This window comes from Anomaloglossus baeobatrachus, chromosome 8 (assembly GCF_048569485.1).
Source record: "Anomaloglossus baeobatrachus isolate aAnoBae1 chromosome 8, aAnoBae1.hap1, whole genome shotgun sequence".
NCBI lineage: Eukaryota > Metazoa > Chordata > Amphibia > Anura > Aromobatidae > Anomaloglossus > Anomaloglossus baeobatrachus.
In genome coordinates, this window is record NC_134360.1 from 152,577,194 (window position 1) to 152,604,426 (window position 27,233).

Here is a 27,233-nt window from a genome sequence, read left to right on the forward strand (position 1 = left end):
TCCAATTTTAGAGGTGTGGCCCGCGGCTCACAGCCGATGTCCGGCTCCTCCCCTCAGTGCATAATTAAACTAATTACAATTATAAATACATAATAATACTTATAATTTAAAATCATAAATAAATTAAATTCAATTCTTTACCGGGACGGCCGGGACTTGAACTCGTGAACTAATTCTCCTTAGGCGGCAGCACTATCCATTGAGCCACTGCCTGTAATGAAAAACATAGGAAGATTTGGTAATCTTGACCTGTGTATTGCAGTAGAGAATCCAGAAGTGGATTATTCAGCTACAAAGATGAGAGAGAGAGTCAAAAAAGAGAAAGAGAGAGAGAGTCAAAAAGAAAGAAAGAGAGTCAAAAAGAGAGAAAGAGAGAGACAAAAAGAGAGAGAGACAAAAAGACAAAGACATAGAGAGACACAGAGAGAAAGAGCGAGAGAGAGAGAAAGAGAGAGAAAAAGAGAGAGAAAAAGATAGATGGAGACATATAGAAAAATATATCACACGCAGGAGAGAGAAAAAGAGAGAGAAAAAGAGAGAAAAAGAGAGAAGAAGAGAGAGAAAAAGAAAGAGAGAAAAAAAGATAGATGGAGATATATATAAAAATATATCACACGCATGCACAACCTAAGGCACAACTCACTTCAGTTGCTACGTGGAGCTGACACAGAGCGCTCGTGTTCTACGGCGCTCCCTGTCAGCTTCATGTAGCAGAGCTGAAAGCGTTGTGTGGATTACTTCGGACCCGGATGTCTGTTTGAGGATTAATAAAGAGGTAAATGAGGGGGGGAGTTGTCGTTTATTCCAAATTTAAGGATTTTTCATTGTGAGTGTTTATTTACTTTCACTTACAGGTTAATCATGGAAGGTGTCTCGGGGAGACGCCTGTCATGATTAACCTAACTTTATTACCCCGATTGCCACTGCACCAGGGCAATTCGGGATGAGCTGGGTAGAGTCCCAGGACTGTCGCATATAATGGATGCTATTTAGAGGAAGGGGGGAAGGGCACCACCTAAATGGGATCTCCGGGTATACGGATACATATGCCAAAGGGAGAAGAAAAAGAGTATACCCACAGAAGGATCACCAAGAGATTATAAAAATAGAAAAATCTTTATTACAATTAGGAATACATATGGAACTCCACGCTGGGAGTAAACACACAAAGGACAATTAAAAACATTTAAAACAAACACATATCCCCTATGCCAAAGCACATATGAAATTGGTACTGAATAGATCAATATTATACACCACCCCTTAAATAAGTACAACCAGCAGTGCTATGACCTACTGTAAACTGGACACAGTGATATTTATTACGGTGCTAGAAAATAATAATATACAATATATCCGCATCATAAAGGCTGAAAATACCCTTAGAAACACATTGGTAAGGTCACAGATATATGAAGCACTCCCATAGCATCTATAGTACAGGCAAAAAAAAAAAAAAAAAAGGGTGAGTCAGGCTCAGGTTTAGCGTGTAATAAAGCACACAGGGTGTAACCCTGAGCGACAGAGCCTAAACCACAAGATATTATTGATAGGACTTCTGAGAAAGGCTTGGCTATATTTTAGTGAAGTATATAAACAGGATTAGACATAACATCCATTCAACAGTTAAATAAGCCAGATGAAAAATATTAAACCAGTGCACATTGTCTGTATAGATCAATCCCTGTACAGATAATCAATTCTAGAAACTAGTGCATTCAGTTGGAGCACACAAACGGCAAATAGGACATAAAGTAAGACTTAAACACAAAAACAGCAGCACATTGGATACGTGCTGCTGCTATGTCAGCTAGCCGAACATTGATACCAAAAACCTTTTCAGTGGCCCAGGTGTTACAGAAAAGCCCATATTCACTATCCTAATAACCAGGGAGCACAGACAAAAACCAGGTTGTAGGAAGGGGGGGAAAGCTTTGGCAGAGTTACCCCACGCGTATCGCCTCCAAACAGGAGGCTTCCTCAGGGGAAGAAAAATAGACAGTGTGTAGTCCAAAGTGATTTTAGGATAGTGAATATGGGCTTTTCTGTAACACCTGGGCCACTGAAAAGGTTTTTGGTATCAATGTTCGGCTAGCTGACATAGCAGCAGCACGTATCCAATGTGCTGCTGTTTTTGTGTTTAAGTCTTACTTTATGCCCTATTTGCCGTTTGTGTGCTCCAACTGAATGCACTAGTTTCTAGAATTGATTATCTGTACAGGGATTGATCTATACAGACAATGTGCACTGGTTTAATATTTTTCATCTGGCTTATTTAACTGTTGAATGGATGTTATGTCTAATCCTGTTTATACACTTCACTAAAATATAGCCAAGCCTTTCTCAGAAGTCCTATCAATAATATCTTGTGGTTTAGGCTCTGTCGCTCAGGGTTACACCCTGTGTGCTTTATTACACGCTAAGGGCTGCTTCTCACTTGCGAGTTTCTCGCAGTAGAGCAATGCGAGAAAAACTAGCATTGGAATCGGACACATGTTAGTGAATGATTCAGCTCTCATCTGCGATTTTTTTCTCAGTCCAAATCGGACCGAGAAAAAAATCGCAGCATGCTGCTTTTTTGCGAGTTTCTCGCACCATTTGTCCCAATGATTTCCTATGGAAGGGGATTAAAAGTAGCATCACACACGCGCACCAGCGTTCACATTTGCGAGTGTGGCAGTAACTTCGCTCATTAGATGAATGTGACAGCACATTCCCATAGGTTAATTAAATGACACATGTGTAATAGCTTTTATCTAATTAAGATGTTGCATGACACTAGCATCGCAATCGCAACACACACGCGAGCAAAAAGCATCGCACTTGCGTTGCACTCGCACCTAACGTGAACTAAAATCAGCCGAGTATTTTTCAGCCCAGTCGGACCGATTTTACTCGCATAGATGTGTTTCCACCCTAAACCTGAGCCTGACTCACCCTTTTTTTTTTTTTTTTTTTGCCTGTACTATAGATGCTATGGGAGTGCTTCATATATCTGTGACCTTACCAATGTGTTTCTAAGGGTATTTTCAGCCTTTTTGATGCGGATATATTGTATATTATTATTTTCTAGCACCGTAATAAATATCACGGTGTCCAGTTTACAGTAGGTCATAGCACTGCTGGTTGTACTTATTTAAGGGGTGGTGTATAATATTAATCTATTCAGTACCAATTTCATATGTGCTTTGGCATAGGGGATATGTGTTTGTTTTAAATGTTTTAAATTGTCCTTTGTGTGTTTACTCCCAGCGTGGAGTTCCATATGTATTCCTAATTGTAATAAAGATTTTTCTATTTTTATAATCTCTTGGTGATCCCTCTGTGGGTATACTCTTTTTCTTCTCCCTTTGGTATATAATGGATGCGGCAATTCCGGGTTGCTGCTGGCTGATATTGTTAGGGTGGTGGGCTCCCCATAACCTGGCGCTCACCATCCTGGCAATACCAGCCTCCAGCCGTGTGGCTTTATCTTGGCTGGCATCCAAATTGGGGGGGACTGCAAGTTTTTTTTTTCATTTATTTATTTTACTGCACGATATAGACCTGCCCGCCGGCGGCTGTGATTGGTTGCAGTGAGACAGTTGTCACTAAACGTGGGGGCGTGTCTGACTGCAACCAATCATGGGCACCGATGGGTGGGGAAAGCGGGGAATACCAGATTGAATAATGAGCGGCAGCCATTTTCAAAAGAGGAAAAGCCGCCGGAGCTTTGTGACAGCCATGCAGCGCCGCGCCCATGATCGGTGAGTAGGAAAGAGAGAGGGATTGTGCTGGGGACGCAGGATACATGCAAATACACAACGTGCACACATAGCCTTACTGTGAAAATCCACGCTTTTGGTGATTGAACCGTTATCGAACGGTAACTCGAACGGCCGAACTTGAAGCAAATTGTTCGAGTTCGTCGAACGACTCAAACAACGCCAAAATCACTCGAATTTGAAATTGGCGAACGGTTCGAATCGAACATCGCTCATCTCTACTAAGAACAAATTTTCAAGCAGCATGCTCCACTCTAAGGCATACTCGTATGAGAGGAACATAGACAGCAATTTGAAAGGATTTTTTTACAGCCACATGAAACATCAAAAAATGGATTAAGTCTTGTGGGATGATTGCGCGATGCCTCTTATTCATCGTTGTGCCAGTTATCACCACTTGTTAACTGAGAGGGATAGAATCTATGAAATGAAAGAAGTTTGATTATAATTTTGACTGATTGATTCATGTATAGAACAAGACTTTTTCAGTGTTGCGTGTTCCAGTGATTGCCTGTCAGCAAGAGATTCACAGATGTGAAACTCTGAATAGATAGATTGTTACAGTAAAATTATGGTGCATCATCATTCTGTACTACACTCCCTGACAGAAGTTCTGTCACTTATCCATGTTATGTAAATAAAAGCTTACAACCTGACTTTAAATTCATCCATTGGTTTTATAAATTACTCTTTTGAAAGCTGAAACCCTCCCAAATTTGGTTTAGGTTATGAAAATAAAGTTGATGCAAAGCTGAAATATTTATCATTTAATTAACACAGAAAGGTCAGATTTTGGCAAGACAAAAAATTGTCGCCTTTTCATATAATGCACCCAATCTTGCACTGTAGTTTACATCCTCACCTGTGCTCACTAAATGATCAATTAGTGGGTGTCTATAAAAAGAAACCCAGCACCCCAGTCTGTCAATTGAACTACAACTTTACTTCTGACAACATGCCAAAAATCCACCCTGCGACCAAAGCCTTGATTATGAAGAGGCTGAAGACCAGATCCACTGCAGAGGTGGCTGGCACCTTTAATGTGTCTCAGAGTCAAAAACAAAGAATTAAAAAAAGATTTGAAGAGACTGGAGATGTTTTTGACAAGCTGTGGTCCAGCAGACCCCGTAAGACAACCGCTCAGGCGGAACGTTTGTTGGTTAGAAAAGCTAACGCCTCTTCCACTGCAGCAGAGCTCCAACAGGCCTGGTCACCTCAAGTCGCTGTGTCACTAGAACAGTTTGTAGGATTTTGTCTTGAAATGGCCTCCATGGTCGAATCAGTGCCCATAAGCCAGCACTAAACAAAAGGCAATTAAAAAATTATGTGGCATTTGCCAAGTCCCACAGCCTGCTAAACAGATGGATGCTGAAAAAGTGGCAGAAGGTGGATTTCTCAGTAGAATCTTCAGCTAAATTACACCACAGCCGCCGGAAAAACTGCAGGAGACCTACTGGAGGCCATATGGATCCAAAGTACACCCAGAAAACAGTTACGTTTGGTGGTGGAAAGATCATGGTCTGGGTTACATTCAGTATGGGGGTGTGCAAAACATTTGCAAGGTGGAAGGCAATAACAATAGCCTAAAATATCAAGAAGTATTAGCTACCTCTTACATTCCCAATCATAAAAGTGGTCAAATTCTGCAGCAGGATGGTGTTCCATCTCATCCATCCAACTCTACAACAAAGTTCCTCCAGGTAAAGAAGAACAAGGTGCTCAAGGACTGCCCAGCCCAGTCACCAAACATGAACATGATTGGGCATGTTTGGAGTAGGATGAAAGAGAAAACTTGGAAGACAAAACCAAAGAATCTAGATGAACTGTGGAGGCATGTAAGACTGCATTCTGTTATGATCTGGTCACCGTGGATGATCACAAAAATCCCATAAGCAAAAAAAAACACAAGAGTAGTTGGAACCTGAGCTGACCGCAATCCCATATCTGTCAGACCACACTAGAAGTAGCAGTGGAGCGTTCCTAAACACACCTAGATGCCACGTCAAAGCCAGAGAAACTTACTATACCTCACAGATAGAAATGAGGAAGCCTATCTTGCCTCAGAGTAGTCCCCAAAGGAATAGCAAGCCCCCAACATATAAAGGCAATGGTGATGTAAGAAAAACACAATATACATAATAGGAAATATAGATTAGCAAAGACGAGTCCCGACTTCCTAAATAGAACAGGACAGATAACGGATTGTGGTCAGTGCAAAAACCCTGCAGAAAAATACCAATCTCCTGATAAGAAAAATACTGAGACCACATGGACTCTTCCCCACTATATCAGGTATTCTTGTAAATAATGGGAGAAACACAATACCAAAAATAACACAAGAAATCCAAAAGTGCAAATAATCAAATAGAACAGGGAGAATCTCCCTTTTCTTGCAGTGGAACCTGCAGAGGGAGAACCCCCATGGCCATCAAAACAGAAAGACAATTCCTGTCCTGCATGAAAACAGACTTTAAGCAAAACAAAAAGAAAAACAAAAACAACCTTAGGTGTGGATCAGGAAATAAAGCAAATAACTTGCAACTTATCTGGAATTTGACAGGCAAAGGATAACTGGAAGGACAACTCCAAGCCAATTGAGAGAGAGAGGAACAACATCTATAACCGGCCCCAGCCAGCAGACACTGCTCTTCTATATAACCCAGGCTGATCTGCAATTGGGCTTCCCAAACTCCCAATTAACTCCCACACCTGTTGAGGCACAGTCAGCTTCACCCCCAGTCCTTACCACCAGAGGGAGCTCCAAACCATCACCCCCTTGGATGACATTCACAACAGTAACCCCCCTTGAGGAGGGGTCACCGAATGCTCACCAGAACCACCTGGTCTGTAAGGATGGGTATGATGGAAGGCACAAACCAATCAGTCAGCATGAATGTCAGAAGAAAAAATCCAAGAATTGTCCTCCTGACCATAACTCTTTCACTTAATAAGGTACTGAAGCTTTTGTCTACTAAGACTGGAATCCAACATTTTCTCAACTTCCTACTCCAGATTTCCTTCAACCAACAAACGGTCTGGGGGCACCAACATGGGAACTGCTGGCTCCATATGCTTCTTCAACAAAGACTTATCATAGTATCATAGTTTTTAAGGTTGAAGGGAGACTCTAAGTCCATCTAGTTCAACCCGTAGCCTAACAGGTTGATCCAGAGGAAGGCAAAAAAAACCCCAATGTGGCAAACAAGTTCCAATGGGGAAAAATTTCCTTCCTGACTCCACATCCGGCAATCAGACTAGTTCCCTGGATCAATACCCTGTCATAAAATCTAATATACATAACTGGTCATATTAAATTTTTCAAGAAAGGCATCTAGGCTCTGCTTAAATGTTAGTAGTGAATCACTCATTACAACATCATGCGGCAGAGAGTTCCATAGTCTCACCGCTCGTACAGTAAAGAATCCTCGTCTGTGATTATGATTAAACCTTCTTTCCTCAAGACGTAGCGGATGCCCCCGTGTTCCAGTCGCAGGCCTAGGTGTAAAAAGATCTTTGGAAAGGTCTCTGTACTGTCCCCTCATATATTTATACATTGTGATTAGATCCCCCCTAAGCCTTCGTTTTTCTAAACTAAATAACCCCAAGTTTAATAACCTGTCTTGGTATTGCAGCCCACCCATTCCTCTAATAATCTTGGTCGCTCTTCTCTGCACCCTCTCCAGTTCAGCTATGTCCTTCTTATATATCGGTGACCAGAATTGTACACAGTATTCTAAGTGCGGTCGCACTAGTGACTTGTACAGAGGTAGAACTATATTTTTTTCATGAACACTTATACCTCTTTTAATACATCCCATTATTTTATTAGCCCTGGCAGCAGCTGCCTGACACTGTCCACTAAAGTGAAGTTTACCATCCACCCATACACCCAAGTCTTTTTCTGTGTCTGTTTTACCCAGTGTTCTACAATTAAGTACATAATCATAAATGTTATTTCCTCTACCCAAGTGCATGACCTTACATTTATCTGCATTAAACTTCAATTGCCACTTCTCAGCCCAATCCTCCAATTTACATAAATCTCCCTGTAATATAAAATTATCCTCCTCTGTATTGATTACCCTGCAGAGTTTAGTATCATCTGCAAATATTGAAATTCTACTCCGCATGCCCCCAACAAGGTCATTTATAAATATGTTGAAAAGAAGTGGGCCCAATACTGACCCCTGTGGTACCCCACTATGAACTGAGACCCAGTCCGAGTACGTACCATTAATAACCACCCTTTGTTTCCTATCACTGAGCCAGTTTTTAACCCAGTTACACATATTTTCCCCTATCCCCATTATTCTCATTTTATGTACCAACCTTTTGTGTGGCACCGTATCAAAAGCTTTTGAAAAGTCCATATACACAACATCCACTGCATTTCCCTGGTTCAGGCTTGAACTTACCTCTTCATAGAAGCTGATCAAATTAGTTTGACAGGATCGATCCCTCATAAACCCATGTTGATACTCTGTCATAAGGTTATTTTTCTTGAGATACTCCAGTATAGCATCTCTCAAGAAACCCTCAAGGATTTTACCAACCGTAGAGGTTAAACTTACCGGCCTATAATTTCCCGGCTCAATTTTTGTCCCCTTTTTGAATATTGGCACCACATTTGCTATGCGCCAGTCCTGCGGTACCAACCCTGTTATTAACAAAAACATTGAAAAAACATTATGAAAAACATTGTGAATTTTAAACGACTCAGGGAGAGCCAAGCAAAAAGATATGGGATTAATGGTCTCCAAAATCTTATAGGGTCCAATAAACCTTGGCTTAAATTTAGTAGAAGAAACTTTAATAGGAACATTCCTGGAGAACAACCAAACCATGTCCCCCACTCTAAACCAAGGACCAACAGTCCTACGAAGGTTGGCAAACCTTTGAGCATTCTCTGGGACTGAAACAATTTGTCCACTACTTGCCCCCAAATCTGCTGCATTCTCTCCACCACAGAATCAACTCCCGGACAGGCCGAAGCCTCAAACTGCCCTGAAGAAAACCTGGGATGAAACCCAAAATTGCAGAAAAAAGGAGACATCAAAGTTGCAGAACTAGCCCTATCATTGAGAGCAAACTCTGCCAATGGCAAAAAAAAGAAACCCAGTTGTCCTGATCCGCAGATACAGAACATCTCAAATAGGTTTCTAACGTCTGATTTGCTCTCTGTCTGAGCATTGGTCTGAGCAAGAAAAGCAGAAGAAAAAGACAACTCCATTCATAATTTAGAACAAAATGCTCTCCAAAATCTGGACACAAACTGCTCTTCTCTGTCTGACACAATATTCTCAGGAATACCATAAAAATGAACCAAAAATACAGTGAATCAGCTCACCACCATATGGTTAATCCTGGAAGGAGAATCCGGATGGTCCTCTTGGGTTAGAAGGGCTGTAATCAATCAAAAAAGGCGGATCTCCAGCACAGGAAGATGTCCATGAAGACTTGAAATAAGGTTAAAATTTCATTTTATTCCAAAATTGGTTAAAAACAGTGGAAGAAGGAATAAAATGGTTGAAGATATGGAAGTTATATTTTATTCCTTCTTCCACTGTTTTTAACCAATTTTGGAATAAATTAAAATTTTAACCTTATTTCAAGTCTTCATGGACGTCTTCCTGTGCCGGGGATCCACCTTTTTTTATGAAAGCAAACCACATGTTGGAAAACAAGGGCACCGACTCTGAAGAAGACGGCAACTTTGGCAATAGTACCAAATGGACCATCTTAGAAAATCTATCACAAATAACCCAAATAACCGTCATCCTCTGAGATACAGGAAGATCCAAAATAAAATCCATGGCGATATGAGTCGAAGGTCTCTTAAGCACAGGCAATGGCAACAACAACCCACTAGAACGTGAATAACAAGGCTTGGACCTGGAACAAATCCCACAGGATTGCACAAAACCCCTGACATCTCGAGATAAAGAAGGCCACCAAAAAGACCTACTCACAAGATCCCTAGTACCAAAAATCCCAGAATGACCAGCCAATAAGGAACAATGAATCTCGGACATAACTCTAGTCCTCCATTGATTAGGAACATACAGTTTCCCCAAAGGACATCTTTCAGGTTTGTCACCATGAAATCTCTCAAGTGCTAAACTCAAATCGGACAAAATAGCGGAGAGGACCACACCTTCATTCAGGATTGTAGATGGCTCAACAACATCAAAACATCAAGAGAATCAGCAAAGAAATTCTAAAGAAGGCATTGGCTTTAATATTCTTGGTGCCTAGAAGAAGAGCCTCCCTAGGATTCAGTCTCTTTGCAAATTCAAGGTAGGTCAGATTCTTATGATCGGTGAGCACCACAACTTGATGTCTCGCCCCCTCCAGCCAGTGTCCCCTCCAGCCAGTGTCTCCATTCTTCAAAGGCCCACTTCATAGCCAATAATTCTCGATTACTCACATCCTAATTTCGTTCCGATGGTGAAAACTTCAGAAAAAAAAAGGCACAAGGCTTCAGCTTGGAAGTTGTAGGATCTCTTTGAGACAAAACAGCTCCTGCTCCAATCTCTGAGGCATCTAACTCCACTTGAAAAGGAAGAGAAACATCAGGTTGCTGCAGGACTAGGGCAAAAGTGAACCTCTTTTTAAGCTCCTGAAAGGCCATAACTGCCTCTGGGGTCCAATTCTCAACATCAGCTCCCTTTTTGGTAAAATCAGTCAAAGGCTTAAGAACACTAGAGAAATTGCCTATAAATTTACGGTAAGAATTAGCAAAGCCCAAAAATTTCTGAAGGGATTTCTAAGAAGTTGGCTGAACCCAGTCATGAAAGGCCTGAACTTTGACCGGATCTATTTCAATAGAAGCCGGTGACAAATAAACCCCAAAAAGGAAATTCTTTGCACGCCAAAGAGACATTTTGATCCCTTAACGTACAATGCATTTTCCTTAAGTACCTGAAAAACTGTCTGAACTTGCTCAACATGAGCATCCCAATCATCAGAAAAAATCAAAATATCATCCAAATAGACAATCAGAAATTTGCCAATCAGGTCCCAAAAAATATCATTCATGAACGACTGAAAGACAGAGGGGGCATTAGTGAGCCCAAAAGGCATCACTAGGTACTCAAAATGCCCCTCGGGGTATTAAAGGTCGTCTTCCATTCATCACCCTCCTTAATTCGAATGAGATTCTACACCCCCTTAAGATCAAGTTTGTAAACCACTTAGCACCCTTTACTCTTGAAAACAGGTCCGACATCAGGGGTATTGGATACTGATATCTAATAGTGATTTTATTAAGGAGACTATAGTCAACAAGGTCTCAATGACCCATCCTTCTTGGGCACAAAGAAAAAAATGGCACCCAAAGGTGACAAGGATGGTCTAATATGACCTTTTTCCAATGACGCCTTAATATAGGTTCTCATAGCATCATGTTCGGGCACAGATAGATAGAAAATCCGTCCCTTAGGAAATTTGCAACCTAGCATCAAATCAAAGGCACAATCACACTCCCTGTGGAGAAGCCAGGAATCAAAACCAGTCTCATTAAACACCTCAAGGAAATCTGACAAATATTGAGGTACATCATGTGTCTGAGCAGAAATAGACAACACAGAAAGATCATTATGCACACATTGACAAACCCCAATTAACCAGAGACAAGGATTTTGCTTTAAAATGATGTCATTACAGTGACAACCGTCGCCACACCGCACACGCTAAAGAGCCTGTGACCAAAGGCTCAGCTAAGGCTCCCTGCACACGTAACCCCGGTACACATCAGGTTACTAAGCAGAGCACTTTGCTTAGTTACCTGATATTTACCTTGGCTACATGTGCAAGGAGCCAGCGCTAAGCGGTGTACGCTGGTAACCAAAGTAAATATCGGGTAATCAAGCAAAGCGCTTTGCTTAGTTACCTGATATTTAGTCTGGCTATGAGTGCAAGGAGCCTAACTAAACAGCCCAAACTACGGGCTGACAGGACAACGCCCAACACTTTTCCCCACACCCACACAGAGCCCCGACTCCCCAGTGAGTGCTGCACCCCCTGGAGCCCACATCGGCAACCCAGCCGACACATACCCACCGCACGCCTCCACCCCCCGCACATATTACCCCACTCGGCTCCACCCCCCGCACTCCGCCCTCCGCATGTATACACTGAACACACACAAACACACACACACGGATAGTCACCTGTTCCCAGCCATGCAGTCCCCGGCACTGATGTCCTCAGCGCTATGGCCCCGCTCGGCTCAACCCCCGCCCGCACTCTGCCCCCGCACACATTACCCTGCTCGGCTCCGCCCACCACACTCTGCATGTATGCATTGAACACACATGTAATGCCCTGGCAAAACCAGGTAGTCACAAAAAGTGTCCACCCTCCTTGTTACCACCAAAACCCACACCCAGGTACAACATACAGCCATTAAACCTAGCCACTCCCTCATGATAATAAGGACACACCAGTGGGTGGGATTAGGTGGATGAGAATGCCCACATAGGGGTTCTGAGGTGTCAGGGGTAGGAACACAACAGTTGAGTTTAAGTTGAAGTCTCAGTAGAGATAAGTTGAACAGAACAGTACTGACAGTTGTAGTGGAGTTTGGTAGTGGAGCTGACAGAGAAGTGTACTCAGGTGTAGGGGCCCTTGGACTACCCGGCTAGGTGGCAGACGATGAACAGGGCCACAGGCAATGAAGATCCGGTCTCAGGAAACCTTAAGTGGACCGGGGCAGGTTCGTAGCCAGTCACTGCCAACAGCGGGAATCCGGTCCGGAGGCTGTGACTGGTCCAGTCAATTGTTCAGGCACCTCCTACAGGGGAAGGTGTCTTAAATACTCAGTAACTCCCAGCCATAGGCTTGGGAACACTTTCAGAGTGTGTGTGCTGTTCCTTTAAGAGTGGGGAGCTGCGTACACCTTAAGAATATTGCCAGGAAAGCTGTGCAACATGCGCAGGCCCTGAAGAGTGGAGACCGGAGAAGGTGAAGGGGAATGAGCAGCGCAACCATGGCAGTAAGTAGATTGGCATCCCTGTTGGGTGGAGGAAGCAGGACAGTGCAGAGATGCTGTCGTTACAAGTGCTTTTTTCTGGAGAGATGTGCAGTGAGAAGCAAAAGGGTAACAATGTTTTGAACTTTTGACTTACAGGCTCTATATCTCACTATGCACTACAATTTTAAACATGAGACTACCTTCTTTTTATAGGCAATTGTCTTTGCTCTCGCATACATAAATTTGACTTTTAAATATTCAGCATATGATTAGTTATATAGATTCTTGTCATGTCAGAGCAATGTTACTGTTCTGTTCCTACAAGCCTAAGTTTAAATTTTTATTATTCTGTTAGCTTTTGTAAATCCACCTTTGGCTTGCAACATTACCTGAATCCTTCTGAGCATGCTCTCAATCAGATTCAAGCATGTCTTGACCAAAATCTGATCTCAGGTCTCTTTTACAAGTTCCCAATATTGGTGCAGAGTCATCAGGTCACTTGGGTATGTATACAGCTTTTTCTTGAATTCTACCTACAAGTGATTAATTGAGTTAAGGTTTGGGGACTGAGGGGGCCAATTTAGCACCTCTAATTCAATGTCATTGAAACATTTTTCTGCCAATCTTGATATATATTTCGGGTCATTGTGATGCTGGAACACCATGCTGCCCTTTTTGAATACATAGTACTCGAGATAATGAAGTAACTCATCTTGTAAGATATTCACATATAGTTCAACATTGAGACCACCATTGATCCTAGTCAAGTATTAAATGCCTTGACTGTGAAACACCACAATATCATCAGGCTTCCTCCACTGAACTTGACAATTCCTTCAACTTCTCAATCCATTAGCCTCTTTTTCTCTTGTTTCTTGCAGACCCATTCACCCCAGTTAGTCTAGTCTATTGACTTCGTCTCATCACTCTAAATTACCCATTTTCAATATTCTACTGTTCACTTTTCGCACTTCTTTGCACAGTCAAGCCTAAGCTTGTTATGTTGATATTGAAGTCGAGGTTTCTTAACCTGTATTTGGGACAATATTCCAGACTTTTGTAACGTGCATCGTCAAGTGCTTGCATAGACATGTGTGATCTCAGTATTATGAAACATACAAACCCCCTCCACTGCCGTGTTTGTCACCCCAGAATTGATAGACCTTATGATGAGCAGACTTGTTCACTCTGTTATTTTGCCTGGATTGGCTGGACTTCATTTTGTATTCTTCCAACTATCATGGCACTCACATGATGGAGTTTGGAAATTTTCTTGGCCTTCAGACCTCGATGTGCTGGATGATGCTGTTTCTCTTTTCCTGGGAAATCTTCATGGCTGCTGGATTTGAACCACTGAACGTTCACTTGGAAATCACCACTGAACTATGAGGGAATGTGAGAACAGGTTGTAATTTGTAGTGTACAAGATTTATTTCTAACATAAGGAGCAAAACAGTAACAGTGTAGTAACCTGAGAAGAATCTGCATAACTATTAAGGTAAATAGTTGCAAGTCAAATTTATTAATGACATAGCCAAGATGATTGTCTTTAAAATGAAGGTAGTCTCATGCCAAAGGAAGTAGTGGATGGTGAGAAATGAAGCCTGAAATTCAAAAGTTCAAAATTTCATTACCCTTTTGCTCATCTGTATTTATTGAGAAAACAGCATACATTTCCATATGTACAGTGGCATGTGAAAGTTTGGACACAACTTGTTAAAATTACTGTTATTGTGAACAGTAAAGCAAGTTGAAGATTAAATTATTTAAAAGGCATAAAGTTAAAGATGACAAATTTCCTTTGTATTTTAGGCAAAAAAAAATATTTTCATATTTTTATATTTTAAAATTTACAAAAAGTTAAACGCAAAAGTTTGGACACCCTTAGAGATTTGTGTGCTCACATAACTTAAACCATACCTCCCAACCGTCCCGGTTTCTGCGAGACTGCCCCGATTTTTCAGGTCTGTCCCGCACTCCCGCAGATCACAGCTGATGTCCCGGCTCCTCCACTCAGCGCAGTGAATAATTTAAATTAAATTCTCATCGGCTCTGGATTATCAGGACGGCCAGGACTTGAACCCGTGAAAGCTCTACCACTGAATGTATTGAAAAGCGTAGGAAGTTTTGGTTATCTTAACCTCTATATTGTAGTTGAGAAACCAGAAGCAGATTTTTCAGCTGCAAAGATGGATGGGGGATGGATGAATGGTGGGAGGGATGAATGGAGGAAGGGATGAATATATATAGATATATGATAGATCAATGATCAATATATAATAAATAGATAGATAAATACTGCATCTCTTTATAGCTGAAGGAAAGAGTCAGATTAATTTGTTCCCATAAAACTACTATAAAGAAATGAGAAAAAAAATACAAAAATGTTTTTTGATGTTCACCACCTTGGATTCAAACCAGCAACTTAAAAACACATGTCCAGTGGCCTCCTAACTTTTCTAGTTGATCTAAGCTGTTGAGCCACTAAGAATGACAATATCAGAGGGAGGATTTTACATAAATGGACTTACAATACAGCCTCTCACACAGGACATAGAGCTCCATTGTATAAAGCAGCATCTATGTGTCCTGTATTCTAGAGGGAGAGGAAAAGAGATTTTTTTTTCTTCTAATAAAATTACTAAACATAATAAAAAAATAATAGAATAATGGAATTTTATTACATTTTTTTAATAAAATAATAAACATCACAAATCAGCAAATAACATGGACATATTTAGTGTCCCTGTAATCGTAACGACCCGAACAACATAGCGATCAGATTATTTATGGGGATTGGTAAATGGCATAAAAAAGGCGCAATTTATTATTTTTCTTTAGTAAAACCCATAAAAAAAATGTAATAGAAATGTATTGTTAAGGCCGTGTTCACACGAAGCGTAAATGCTGCGATATTTTCTGCCGCTGTCCGCACCATGAGCGCGATAACAATCTTCTCTGATTATTGCGTGTTTGCGGTATTTTTTATACATTGTTCCCTTATTTGATACATGGTTGGGGCAGATGTGAATCCTGAAGCTTATAAAGAAAAAAAAAAAACACCAAATCCGCACAATTCAGCGGCGTCTTTAGACGCAAAAGGAGCGGAGATTTCATTACGTCTCATCCACTTTGCTTGGAAATTTAGTCCGTGTTCACAAATAGTGTAAATGCTGCATTTTTTCTGCTTTTTTTTGCACATAATTTCTGCTGTATGTAATTCTCCAAGAAAAGTAGATGTGATTCCATGAAAAGACGCCGCTGAACTCTGCAGTTTTGGTCCTTTTTTTCTCCAGAGGTTTCTATGTGCGCTTAAAAAAACGCAAGAAAAAGCTTCTCTGTACAATAAAAACACTTGAAAACGCAGATTCACATCTGTACCAAAAACACATTAAATAATGTAGAAAAGGCATTAAAAAAATGAAGCAAAAATGGAAAAACCAGAGAAGATTGTTAATGTGTAGTTTGGTGTAGACAGCGGTAGAAACAAAAAGAAACAGAATTTATGCAATGTGTGAACACTGCTTTATAAGCACAAATAAGCAACATGTCATATAGGGACACATAGAAATAGAAGAAAATTCTGGCTGCTATGACTATGAATGAACAGTCTGGGGCATCTGCTGAATGACCCTTACTGACAAATGTGACAAATGGAGGTGGCTAGGGGCATGGTCAAAAATTGCCGCATCGCGACGCAGACTTTGTCCCTCTTTCCTTTCTTCAAAAGTTGGGAGGGAGGTATAATATATATATATATATATATATATATATATATATATATATAGATATATATATATATATATATATACAGTACAGACCAAAAGTTTGGACACACCTTCTCATTCAAAGAGTTTTCTTTATTTTCAGGACTCTGAATATTGTAGATTCACATTGAAGGCATCAAAACTATGAATTAACATATGTGGAATGAAATAGTTAACAAAAAAGTGTGAAACAAGTAAAAATATGTCTTATATTCTAGGTTCTTCAAAGTAGCCACCTTTTGCTTTGATTACAGCTTTGCACACTCTTAGCATTCTCTTGATGAGCTTCAAGAGGTAGTCACCGGAAATGGTTTTCCAACAGTCTTGAAAGAGTTCCCAGAGATGCTTAGCACTTGTTGGCCCTTTTGCCTTCACTCTGCGGTCCAGCTCACCCCAAACCATCTCGATTGGGTTCAGGTCTGGTGACTGTGAAGGCCAGGTCATCTGGCTTAGCACCCCATCACTCTCCTTCTTAGTCAAATAGCCCTTACACAGCCTGGAGGTGTGTTTGGGGTCATTATCCTGTTGAAAAATAAATGATGGTCCAACTAAACGCAAACCAGATGGAATAGCATGCCGCTGCAAGATGCTGTGGTAGCCATGCTGGTTCAGTATGCCTTCAATTTTGAATAAATCCCCAACAGTGTCACCAGATTAGCGCCCCCACACCATCACACCTCCTCCTCCATGCTTCACAGTGGGAACCAGGCATGTAGAGTCCATCCGTTCACCTTTTCTGCGTCGCACAAAGACACGGTGATTGGATCCAAAGATCTCAAATTTGGACTCCTCAGACCAAAGCACAGAATTCCACTGTTCTAATGTCCATTCCTTGTGTTCTTTAGCCCAAAAAAGTCTCTTCTGCTTGTTGCCTGTCCTTAGCAGTAGTTTCCTAGCAGCTATTTTACCATGAAGGCCTGCTGCACAAAGTCTCCTCTTAAAAGTTGTTCTAGAGATGTGTCTGCTGCTAGAACTCTGTGTGGCATTGACCTGGTCTCTAATCTGAGCTGCTGTTAACCTGTGATTTCTGAGGCTGGTGACTCAGATAAACTCATCCTCTGCAGCAGAGGTGACTCTTGGTCTTCCTTTCCTGGGATGGTCCTCATGTGAGCCAGTTTCTTTGTAGCGTTTGATGGTTTTTGCCACTGCACTTGGGGACACTTTCAAAGTTTTCCCAATTTTTCGGACTGACTGACCTTCATTTCTTAAAGTAATGCTAGCCACTCGTTTTTCTTTACTTAGCTGCTTTTTTCTTGCCATAATACAAATTCTAACAGTCTATTCAGTAGGACTATCAGCATTGTATCCACCAGACTTCTGCACAACACAACTGATGGTCCCAACCCCATTTATAAGGCAAGAAATCCCACTTATTAAACCTGACAGGGCACATCAGTGAAGTGAAAACCATTTCCGGTGACTACCTCTTGAAGCTCATCAAGAGAATGCCAAGAGTGTGCAAAGCAGTAATCAAAGCACAAGGTAGCTACTTTGAAGAACCTAGAATATAAGACACATTTTCAGTTGTTTCACACTTTTTTTAAGTTTTTCATTCCAAATGTGTTAATTCATAGCTCTGATGCCTTCAATGTGAATCTACAATTATCAGAGTCATGAAAATAAAGAAAACTCTTTGAATGAGAAGGTGTGTCCAAACATTTGGTCTGTACTGTGTGTGTGTATATATATATATATTATACACATACACACATACACACACACACACACACACACACACACACACACACACACATACACACACACGAGGACTTCTTACCTTCCCTTGGCTTGTCTCCGGTCCAGCCTGCAGGTTCCATTGATCCTCCCCGGCAGGAAGCAGTAGTCCAGGGCGCACAGCGTAACGTCACAGTCAGCAGACACGGCAGTGTCTGTTAACTGTGACACTCCTGGTACTGCACAAGAACATCTGAAGGTGCAGTGTATCCCCGGCCCCGGGGAGACATAGAAAAAACAGGTGGCCCGGAACAGCCGCTTGTAGAGTCGCATGGGGACCCCCTGCCCTAACCCAGCCAGCCGATAGCAGAGGGCCGTTAACTAGCCCTATATGAAGCACGGGGGGCCCCACTGAGGACCCGGTGCCCACCGGTGGATACCCCGCTGTTCCTGCATACTCACCTCGGTCCCCCGCTGCTGCTACTAGTTTACCAGATGTCTGTGCTCTGCCTAGTACTTTAACACAGTGGCGGATGGCATTTACTAGTGACGTCACCGCTGTGTTGAAGAACTTTCAGAGCACAGTCGGGACAATGATGAGAGGGCGCGCTGAGCTCTGTGTCATCGTCGCTTTCAACTGTATCGGCACCTGAGATGCCGATACATTTGAAAGTGAGATCCTGGGGGGGGCCCAGTGCTGGAGCTGATACCGTGGGTAGCCGCCACCAGGCCCCTCCAGGTCACGGGCCCCGTAGCAGTCGCATGGCCTGCCTCTATTGACGGTACGGCACTGCCTACGTAATTATCCACACAGTTCAAACACTGGCCTCAGCCAGTATAGTCCCCTTTTCTAGGGTGTTACCTGCCAGGCAGGCTGTCAGTCTGCCTCCATCCATTCCAGGGAGACTCTCACACTGGGCTCACCGTCCTGGCCCTTGGACACGCTCCGTTTAATGGCTCCTGCCATTAGTTCAGAACCTCAGTGGATTCTGCAGCTTCCTGAAGGTTCAGAGCCCTCACTAGCTCTGCTGCACAGCAGCTCTTGCCTCTTGCACATGTGCTCCAACCAAGGTTGGTTCCACCAGCACATGGAGATTATGTGACAAACAACAGCACTGCAGCTTGCAAGCCAAACACATCCTGAGCTCACTGCTCTGCAGGTTTCAAACCAAACTCTGCCACCCCGAAAGCTTTGAAGAGACTTTTTAAATGGAATCTGCAGCCATGAGCCACATCCAAAACCCGTCCCGGAGGGAGTGGACTGACCCACTGTCCAGCACTCTAAAAGGATTAATATGTTTCCGTGCGTATTCTGGGGAATAGATACCATCCCTCACATATGATTCCCCTCACTGCATCACATACCTACCCTCTGTTCAAGCTTGTAAGGTTGAACATTTGCCAACGAACAAGGGCCCCGAGACAGGACATCCATGCTACCATGCCCTACATTTCGAGAGGGCATTCTCAGTTGACTATGAGCATCCATTAATGAGACACGGTCCGCCACTGTCACCAACCGTTTTGTGAACAATGAGCAATGATTCCCTGCACTGCATCACAAATATATACATACAGTATATATATATATATATATAATGTATATGTATATTATACCGTGTAATATATCTATATATATTTATAAATATATATATATTTATAATATATATATATATATATATATATATATATAATACGAAATGAGAAAAGAGAGGACTGCCAGCACTTAACATATTGTGAATAGGTGCGTATCTTGTTCATGATACAAAGTAACATGAAGATAAAAACAGTTGCACACTATAATGGCAAGGATACAAACTACTAATAACGTTTGTGGAGGTGTTTAGAATATTAAAATGGTCAATGTAATACCAAACCAGCACCACGTCACAGCAACCTTCTTTGCTGGGTCCTTCTCTACACTACATCTGACTGGGCTCCTAAAAAACCTACACAAGATATCTGTCATAAAACATTTTAACCATACAAAAACATACATTCTCCATGCCAGGATACAAAAGGGTTGTAATCGGCAACAAAAATAAATTGTCTTTTTCACAATTAGGCTGGGGGGGCTCACACTAGCGTGTAGCATCCAATGCAAGAGCACCAGATGCTATATGCTAATGGCACTCAGCTCAAACTTTGCTGTAAGCGTGAGCTGAATGTCATTCACTGTGATGCAACTCTCTTACATGTGAGAATCAGAGCACAGGTAAGGAAAACAAGGATTAATCTCTCCATCTTTTGCATTTACTGTCTCTGCCTATATCAGACTGATGTCATCCAAGTGCAACCCGCTGTTTCACACGCACCCATAGCGTAGTATGAGTGTGCCTGATCTGTGACACGCTGGCAATAATAGCATGCAGAGATTGTTCTCTCATGTCGAATCGGTATGAGAAAAAACTCACAGATCTGCCTCATTAACTAACATTAAGCGGGATTTACATGCTACGAGATTGCTACAGCAATCTCGTTGGGGTCATGGATTTTGTGACGCACATCCGTCCGCTGTAGAGATCTCGTTGTGTGTGACTCCTAGGAGCGATTTTGGATCGTTGCAAAAACGTCCAAAATTGCTCCTCTTTGACATGGGGGTCCTCTCCCAATTATCGCTGCTGTCGCTGGGGCGAAGTTGTTGCTCGTCCTTGCGGCAGCACACATCGCTACGTGTGACGCCGCAGGAACGAGGAACCTCTACTTACCTGCCACATGCCAGCAATGAGGAGGGAAGGAGGTGGGCGGGATGCTCGTCCCGCTCATCTCCTCCCCTCCGCTTTGATTGGGTGGCCACTTAGTGACGTCGCTGTGACGCCGAACGAACCGTTCCCTTAGAAAGGGGGCGGTTCACCAGTCACAGCGACGTCGACGAGCAGGTAAGTACGTGTGACGCTGCAGTAGCGATAATGTTCGCTACGGCAGTGATCTTCATAATGTGGCATAACGATAGGGGCGGGTGCTATCACGCTCGCCATCGCTAGCATCGGCTAGCGATGTTGCAGTGTGTAAAGCCACCCTTAGTCCGTGCGCAATGCAAGATTTTCTTGCAATGAATTTGTTCAATTCATACACTAATGTAACCACAGCCTTATTTTTTTTTTTATAAATATATTTTTCCATGATTGCAAACATTCTGCTTGATAAAACTACTAATGTTTTAACTCATATTGCTGTTTGCATATTTTTTTTATTATTATTATTAATATTATTTTTTCTTTTATTTTTATTTTTTATTATCAAGTGAGTTCATTTTTTATTTTATGTTTGCTAGTGTAGTGTTGTGAAGTTTGTTATTGCTTCTATATCAATCCTATAGGATACTTTCTTTAATTAGTTTTTAAATAGACATTTTTACTTCATGTAATGTTTTGGTATTTTTTTTTCTAGAATCATGTACGACTCCCCAGCTTCTAAATGGAAAATACACCCTACTTAAAAATACATTTGTAAATGGAGAATATTTGCAGTATGAATGTGATAAGGGTTATATGACAGTAAGAGGCAAGCTTTTGGCCACAGCCCAGTGCCTCGATGGAGAATGGTCAAAAATTCCAAGGTGTATAGGTAAGTGTCATCTATGATTCGAAAAACTAAAAAGAAAAAAAACAAGCACATAAATATAAAATATACAGAATATGTTAGCTTATGAAAATTAGGTTGGATCGTAGTATAAAGGGTACTTCACACGTTGCGATCTCGCTAGCGAGATCGCAAGCGATCGCACCCGCCCCCGTCGGTTGTGCGACACGGGCAAATCGTTGCCCATGCCACACAACCTCGCTTACCCCATCACACAAACTTACCTGCCCTGCGACGTCACTCTGGCTGGCGATCCGCCTCCTTTCTAAGGGGGTGGTTCGTGCGACGTCATAGCGACGTCACACGGCAAACGTCCAATAGAAGCAGAGGGGCGGAGATGAGCGGGACGTAACATGCCGCCCACCTCCTTACTTCCTCATTGCCGGTGGAGGCAGGTAAGGAGATGTTCGTCACTCCGGCGGTGTCACACACAGTGATGTGTGGTGCCGCAGGAACGAGGAATAACATCGCTAATAAGCAGAGAACGATTTTTAGTTTCAGGACGACCCCTCCATGGCAAACAATTTTGACCGCTTTTGCGATCATTTAAGGTCACTCGTACTTGTCACACACTGCAATATCGTTAATGACGCCTGATGTGCGTCACAAACAACGTGACCCCGACGATAATTCATTAATGATATCGCAGCGTGTAAAGCCCTCTTAACTGTTTAGGATTTATGATTATATTTCTTTGAAAGGAAATGTGTCTGAAAAACTGTGTTTTTGTAAACTTTGGGGTGATTTACGTTTAATTACATGTTTATTAAAGGTTTGTTATTACAGGAAAAGTGCCTTCATATTTTTAGTAATAATAATTATAGATTATATAATCAACTAGCTGTAGTACCCGGGCATTGCCCGGGATAGTAACTATCCCTGTTCGAGTTTCTGTCTGTCTCTGTGTGTCTGTCTCTGTCTGTATCAGTTTCTCTGTCTGTCTCTGTATCAGTCTCTCTGTCTGTCTCTCTCTATTTCTGTGTCTCTATCTCTGTGTCTCTCTCTTTCTCTGTGTCTGTCTGTCTCTCTCTATCTGTCTGTCTCGTTCCCCGTCTGTCTCCTTCCACGGCTGTCTCTTTCCCCGTCTGCTTCTTTCCCCGTCTGCTTCTTTCCCCGTCTGCTTCTTTTCCTGTCTGTCTCTTTTCCTGTCTTTCTCTTTTCCTGTCTTTCTCTTTTCCTGTCTTTCTCTTTTCCTGTCTTTCTCTTTTCCTGTCTTTCTCTTTGCCCGTCTTTCTCTTTGCCCGTCTGTCTCTTTGCCCGTCTGTCTCTTTGCCCGTCTGTCTCTTTGCCCGTCTGTCTCTTTGCCCGTCTGTCTCTTTGCCCGTCTGTCTCTTTCCCCGTCTGTCTCTTTCCCTGTCTGTCTCTTTCCCTGTCTGTCTCTTTCCCCGTCTGTCTCTTTCCCGGGTTGTCTCTTTGCCCATCTGTCTCTTTGCCCATCTGTCTCTTTGCCCGTCTGTCTCTTTGCCCGTCTGTCTCTTTGCCCGTCTGTCTCTTTGCCCGTCTGTCTCTTTGCCCGTCTGTTTCTTTCCCCGTCTGTCTCTTTCCCCGTCTGTCTCTTTTCAGGGTTGTCTCTTTGCCCATCTGTCTCTTTGCCCATCTGTCTCTTTGCCCATCTGTCTCTTTGCCCATCTGTCTCTTTGCCCGTCTGCCTCTTTCCAAGGCTGTCTCTTTTCAGGGCTGTCTCTTTGCCCATCTGTCTCTTTGCCCATCTGTCTCTTTGCCCGTCTGTCTCTTTGCCCGTCTGTCTCTTTGCCCGTCTGTCTCTTTGCCCGTCTGTCTCTTTCCAAGGCTGTCTCTTTCCAGGGCTGTCTCTTTGCCCGGCTGTCTCTTTGCCCAGCTGTCTCATTCCAGGGCTGTCTCTTTGCCCGTCTGTCTCTTTGCCCGTCTGTCTCTTTGCCCGTCTGTCTCTTTGCCTGTCTGTCTTTGTCTCTATCTCTGTCTCTTTCCCTGTCTGTCTGTGTCTGTCTGTCTTTTTCTGCCTCTGTCTCTCTCTATCCGTCTCCCCATCTTATTACCTCACACATCGGCTTTTATACGAACAGTTTATTTTGTTCCTATAGCAACCACTGACAGTTGCTATTATTAGCCAGTAACTCCCAGCTCCATTCAGATTAATGGAGGCAGGATTTTGGAGACTAACTGTAAAGCGTGGGGTTACATTTGTCTGTCTCTTTTCTCATACCGTCTGTCTCTTTTCAGGACTGTCTCTTTGCCCATCTGTCTCTTTGCCCATCTGTCTCTTTGCCCATCTGTCTCTTTGCCCATCTGTCTCTTTGCCCATCTGTCTCTTTGCCCGTCTGTCTCTTTGCCCGTCTGCCTCTTTGCCTGTCTGTCTCTTTGCCCATCTGTCTCTTTGCCCGTCTGTCTCTTTGCCCGTCTGTCTCTTTGCCCGTCTGTCTCTTTGCCCGTCTGTCTCTTTCCAAGGCTGTCTCTTTCCAGGGCTGTCTCTTTGCCCGTCTGTCTCTTTGCCCGTCTGTCTCTTTGCCCGTCTGTCTCTTTCCCCGTCTGCCTCTTTTCCTGTCTTTCTCTTTTCAGGGCTGTCTCTTTGCCCATCTGTCTCTTTGCCCATCTGTCTCTTTGCCCATCTGTCTCTTTGCCCGTCTGTCTCTTTGCCCATCTGTCTCTTTGCCCATCTGTCTCTTTGCCCATCTGTCTCTTTGCCCGTCTGTGTCTTTGCCCGTCTGTCTCTTTCCAAGGCTGTCTCTTTCCAGGGCTGTCTCTTTGCCCGGCTGTCTCTTTGCCCAGCTGTCTCATTCCAGGGCTGTCTCTTTGCCGGGCTGTCTCTTTGCCCGTCTGTCTCTTTGCCCGTCTGTCTCTTTGCCCGTCTGTCTCTTTGCCTGTCTGTCTTTGTCTCTATCTCTGTCTCTTTCCCTGTCTGTCTGTCTTTTTCTGCCTCTGTCTCTCTCTATCCGTCTCCCCATCTTATTACCTCACACATCGGCTTTTATACGAACAGTTTATTTTGTTCCTATAGCAACCACTGACAGTTGCTATTATTAGCCAGTAACTCCCAGCTCCATTCAGATTAATGGAGGCAGGATTTTGGAGACTAACTGTAAAGCGTGGGGTTACATTTTCCTGTTCAAACATAGTCTATGACGTTCCCTGAGTCACATGAGGCGTCTGTGCAATATTTTGTGATTGTAGATGCGACGGTGCGGATTTTTTTAGCGGACACACACACACACACACACACACACACACACACTCAGATTTATATATTAGATTGTTATTAATTCTAAATGAAATGTCGTGTGATAACAGTTTTTTATTGTTTTTTTGCTGCAGTTGCTGGGGGCTGCCCTACATCTAAAACAAGCATATGATACAGTACATGTATCTAATCCCACCATGTGTTATGCAGTCATCAGTGCCACATATCTAGTGTCATCATGTATGATACAGCATAAAGTGACATGTATCTAATCCCATCATGTGTAGCGATGAGCGTGCATGCTCGCCGCTACTCGGTGCTCGCCTGAACATCTCAGTGCTCGGTATACTCGACGAACTCCGAGTACCGGCGAGATGCTCGGGCAGATGCTCGGCTCCCCCTGCCTGCATGTGGCCGCTGTTTAGAGTCAGCCCACATGCAGGGATTGGCTGTCACACACTGCAATGCCACAACCAACATGGCTGTGGCATTACAGTGATTGGCTGGCCGCACAGCGTCATCAGCTTTATATGACAGCTTATGGCGCTGTGCTCGGCAGTGTGATCCACAGTCAGCTAGTGTAGGGGGAGGAGATGCTGCTGAGCCAGGGACAGATTTAGTGTGTAGGTAGTATAGGTACTAGGAGATGTAATGTCACCGCTGCCACCATTGCCATAGTAACCTACCTAGCTGGTTAAAATAGCATTGGTGATCTCCGATCAGCTGATTAACAAGGCCGCTATGCACTGGCTTCTGCAGGACCCGCAGGAGTTAACTCCCTATTTACAGGCAGCTTATGCAGGAGCCAGTGCATAGCAGCGCCGTTAATTAGCTGATCGGAGATCACCGTTGCTGTAGTAATCCGCTCAGTAGGTTACTATGGCAACAGTGGCTGCAGTGAAGTCACCACCTACCAACCCGCCGCAACCTCTGCTCGATTACACAGCATGGGGCTGAGCAGTGTTCTTCCTCCCTGTGCTGTCGGATATAGCAGATCTGTATGAGTTGAAGAAAACAGAAGACCAGGATCTTGGAGGGGTCAGAGGGAGTAATAAAGATGTCCCTAAGTGTGTCTGTGTATTTATTTATAATAAAGTATTTTTTCTCTGTGTGGTGTCTTTTTTTTAACCTAACCCATTATTAGAGATTCTTAATGGCCGGGTCCAACTTGGCCTGACATTAAGAATCTCAGGCTTAATACCAACTGGTAAAACAAAGCTGGTATTAAGCCCTTATTACCCAGTGTGCCACCCGGCATCAGGGCCATTAGAGGAGTTGGATACAGCGCCAAAAGATGGTGCTTATATGAAAGCGCCATTTTCTGGGGTGGTTGCGGACTGCAATTCGCAGCGGGGGGCAGAAAGCTTGGGCCAAACTGTGCTGCCAATTCCAATCCCCAGCTGCCTAGTTGTACCTTGCTGGGCATAAAAATTGGGCGAAGCCCACGTCAATTTTTTTTAATTATTTCATGAAATTCATGAAATAATTAAAAAAAGGGCTTCCCTATATTTTTGGTTCCCAGTTGGGTACAAAGAGGCAGCTAGGTGTTGGGGGCAAGCCCATTCCTGCCTGCTGTACCTGGCTAGCATAAAAAATATGGCGAAGCCTACGTCATTTTTTATTTTTAGTTTTTTGGGAAAAAAACTTCTAAAAGGGCTTCCCTGGATTTAACATTGCCAGTGAAGATAACACCAAGCACTGGGGGTTAACAGCCAGTAGCTGCTTGTGTTACCTTTAGCTAGCAATAGAAAACGCAGCGGTCACCCACGCATTTTTCTTTACCTTTAACCAATGGTTAAGGTTATGTGTTTGGGTTTTTTCTTTTATTTTTTAATGATTAAAAAAAAAAAAAAAAAATCGACATGGGCTTTGCCATATATTTATATGCCAGCCAGGTGCAGCAGGCAGGTACGGGCTGCCCCCAACTCCCAGCTGCCTATTTGTAAACAAAAATATCGGGAAGCCTTTTTTTTAATTATTTCATGAAATTCATGAAATTAAAAAAAAAAAAAAAGCAACGCGAGATTTGCCCAATTTTGGTGTCTAGCCAGGTACAACTAGGCAGCTGGGGATTGGAATCTGAAGCGCAGGTTGGGCCAAGCTTTCTGCCCCCCCCCTACTGCAAATGGCAGTCTGCAGCCACCCCGAAAATGTCGCGTTCATAGAAGCACCATCTTCTGGTGCTGTATCCAACTCTTCCAGCGGCCCTGATGCCGAGTGGCCCGCTGGGTAATAATGGGGTTAGGACTAGCTGTGCATTATCGTCTGGCGCTAAGCCCAAAATTCATGGTGTCAAGTCAATATTAAGCATGGCCAGC

At 43.0% G+C, this 27,233-nt stretch overlaps 1 protein-coding gene across 1 annotated transcript in view; it reads left to right on the forward strand.

Annotated features, from left to right (window-relative positions):
- Positions 1-27,233, forward strand: part of LOC142250054 (complement factor H-related protein 1-like) — a 513,811-nt gene that overhangs the window by 171,461 nt on the left and 315,117 nt on the right. Inside the window, exon 4 of the mRNA XM_075322116.1 lies at positions 21,570-21,746. Within this exon, the coding sequence (XP_075178231.1) occupies positions 21,570-21,746 (177 nt within the window). The remainder of the gene's footprint in view (positions 1-21,569; positions 21,747-27,233) is intronic.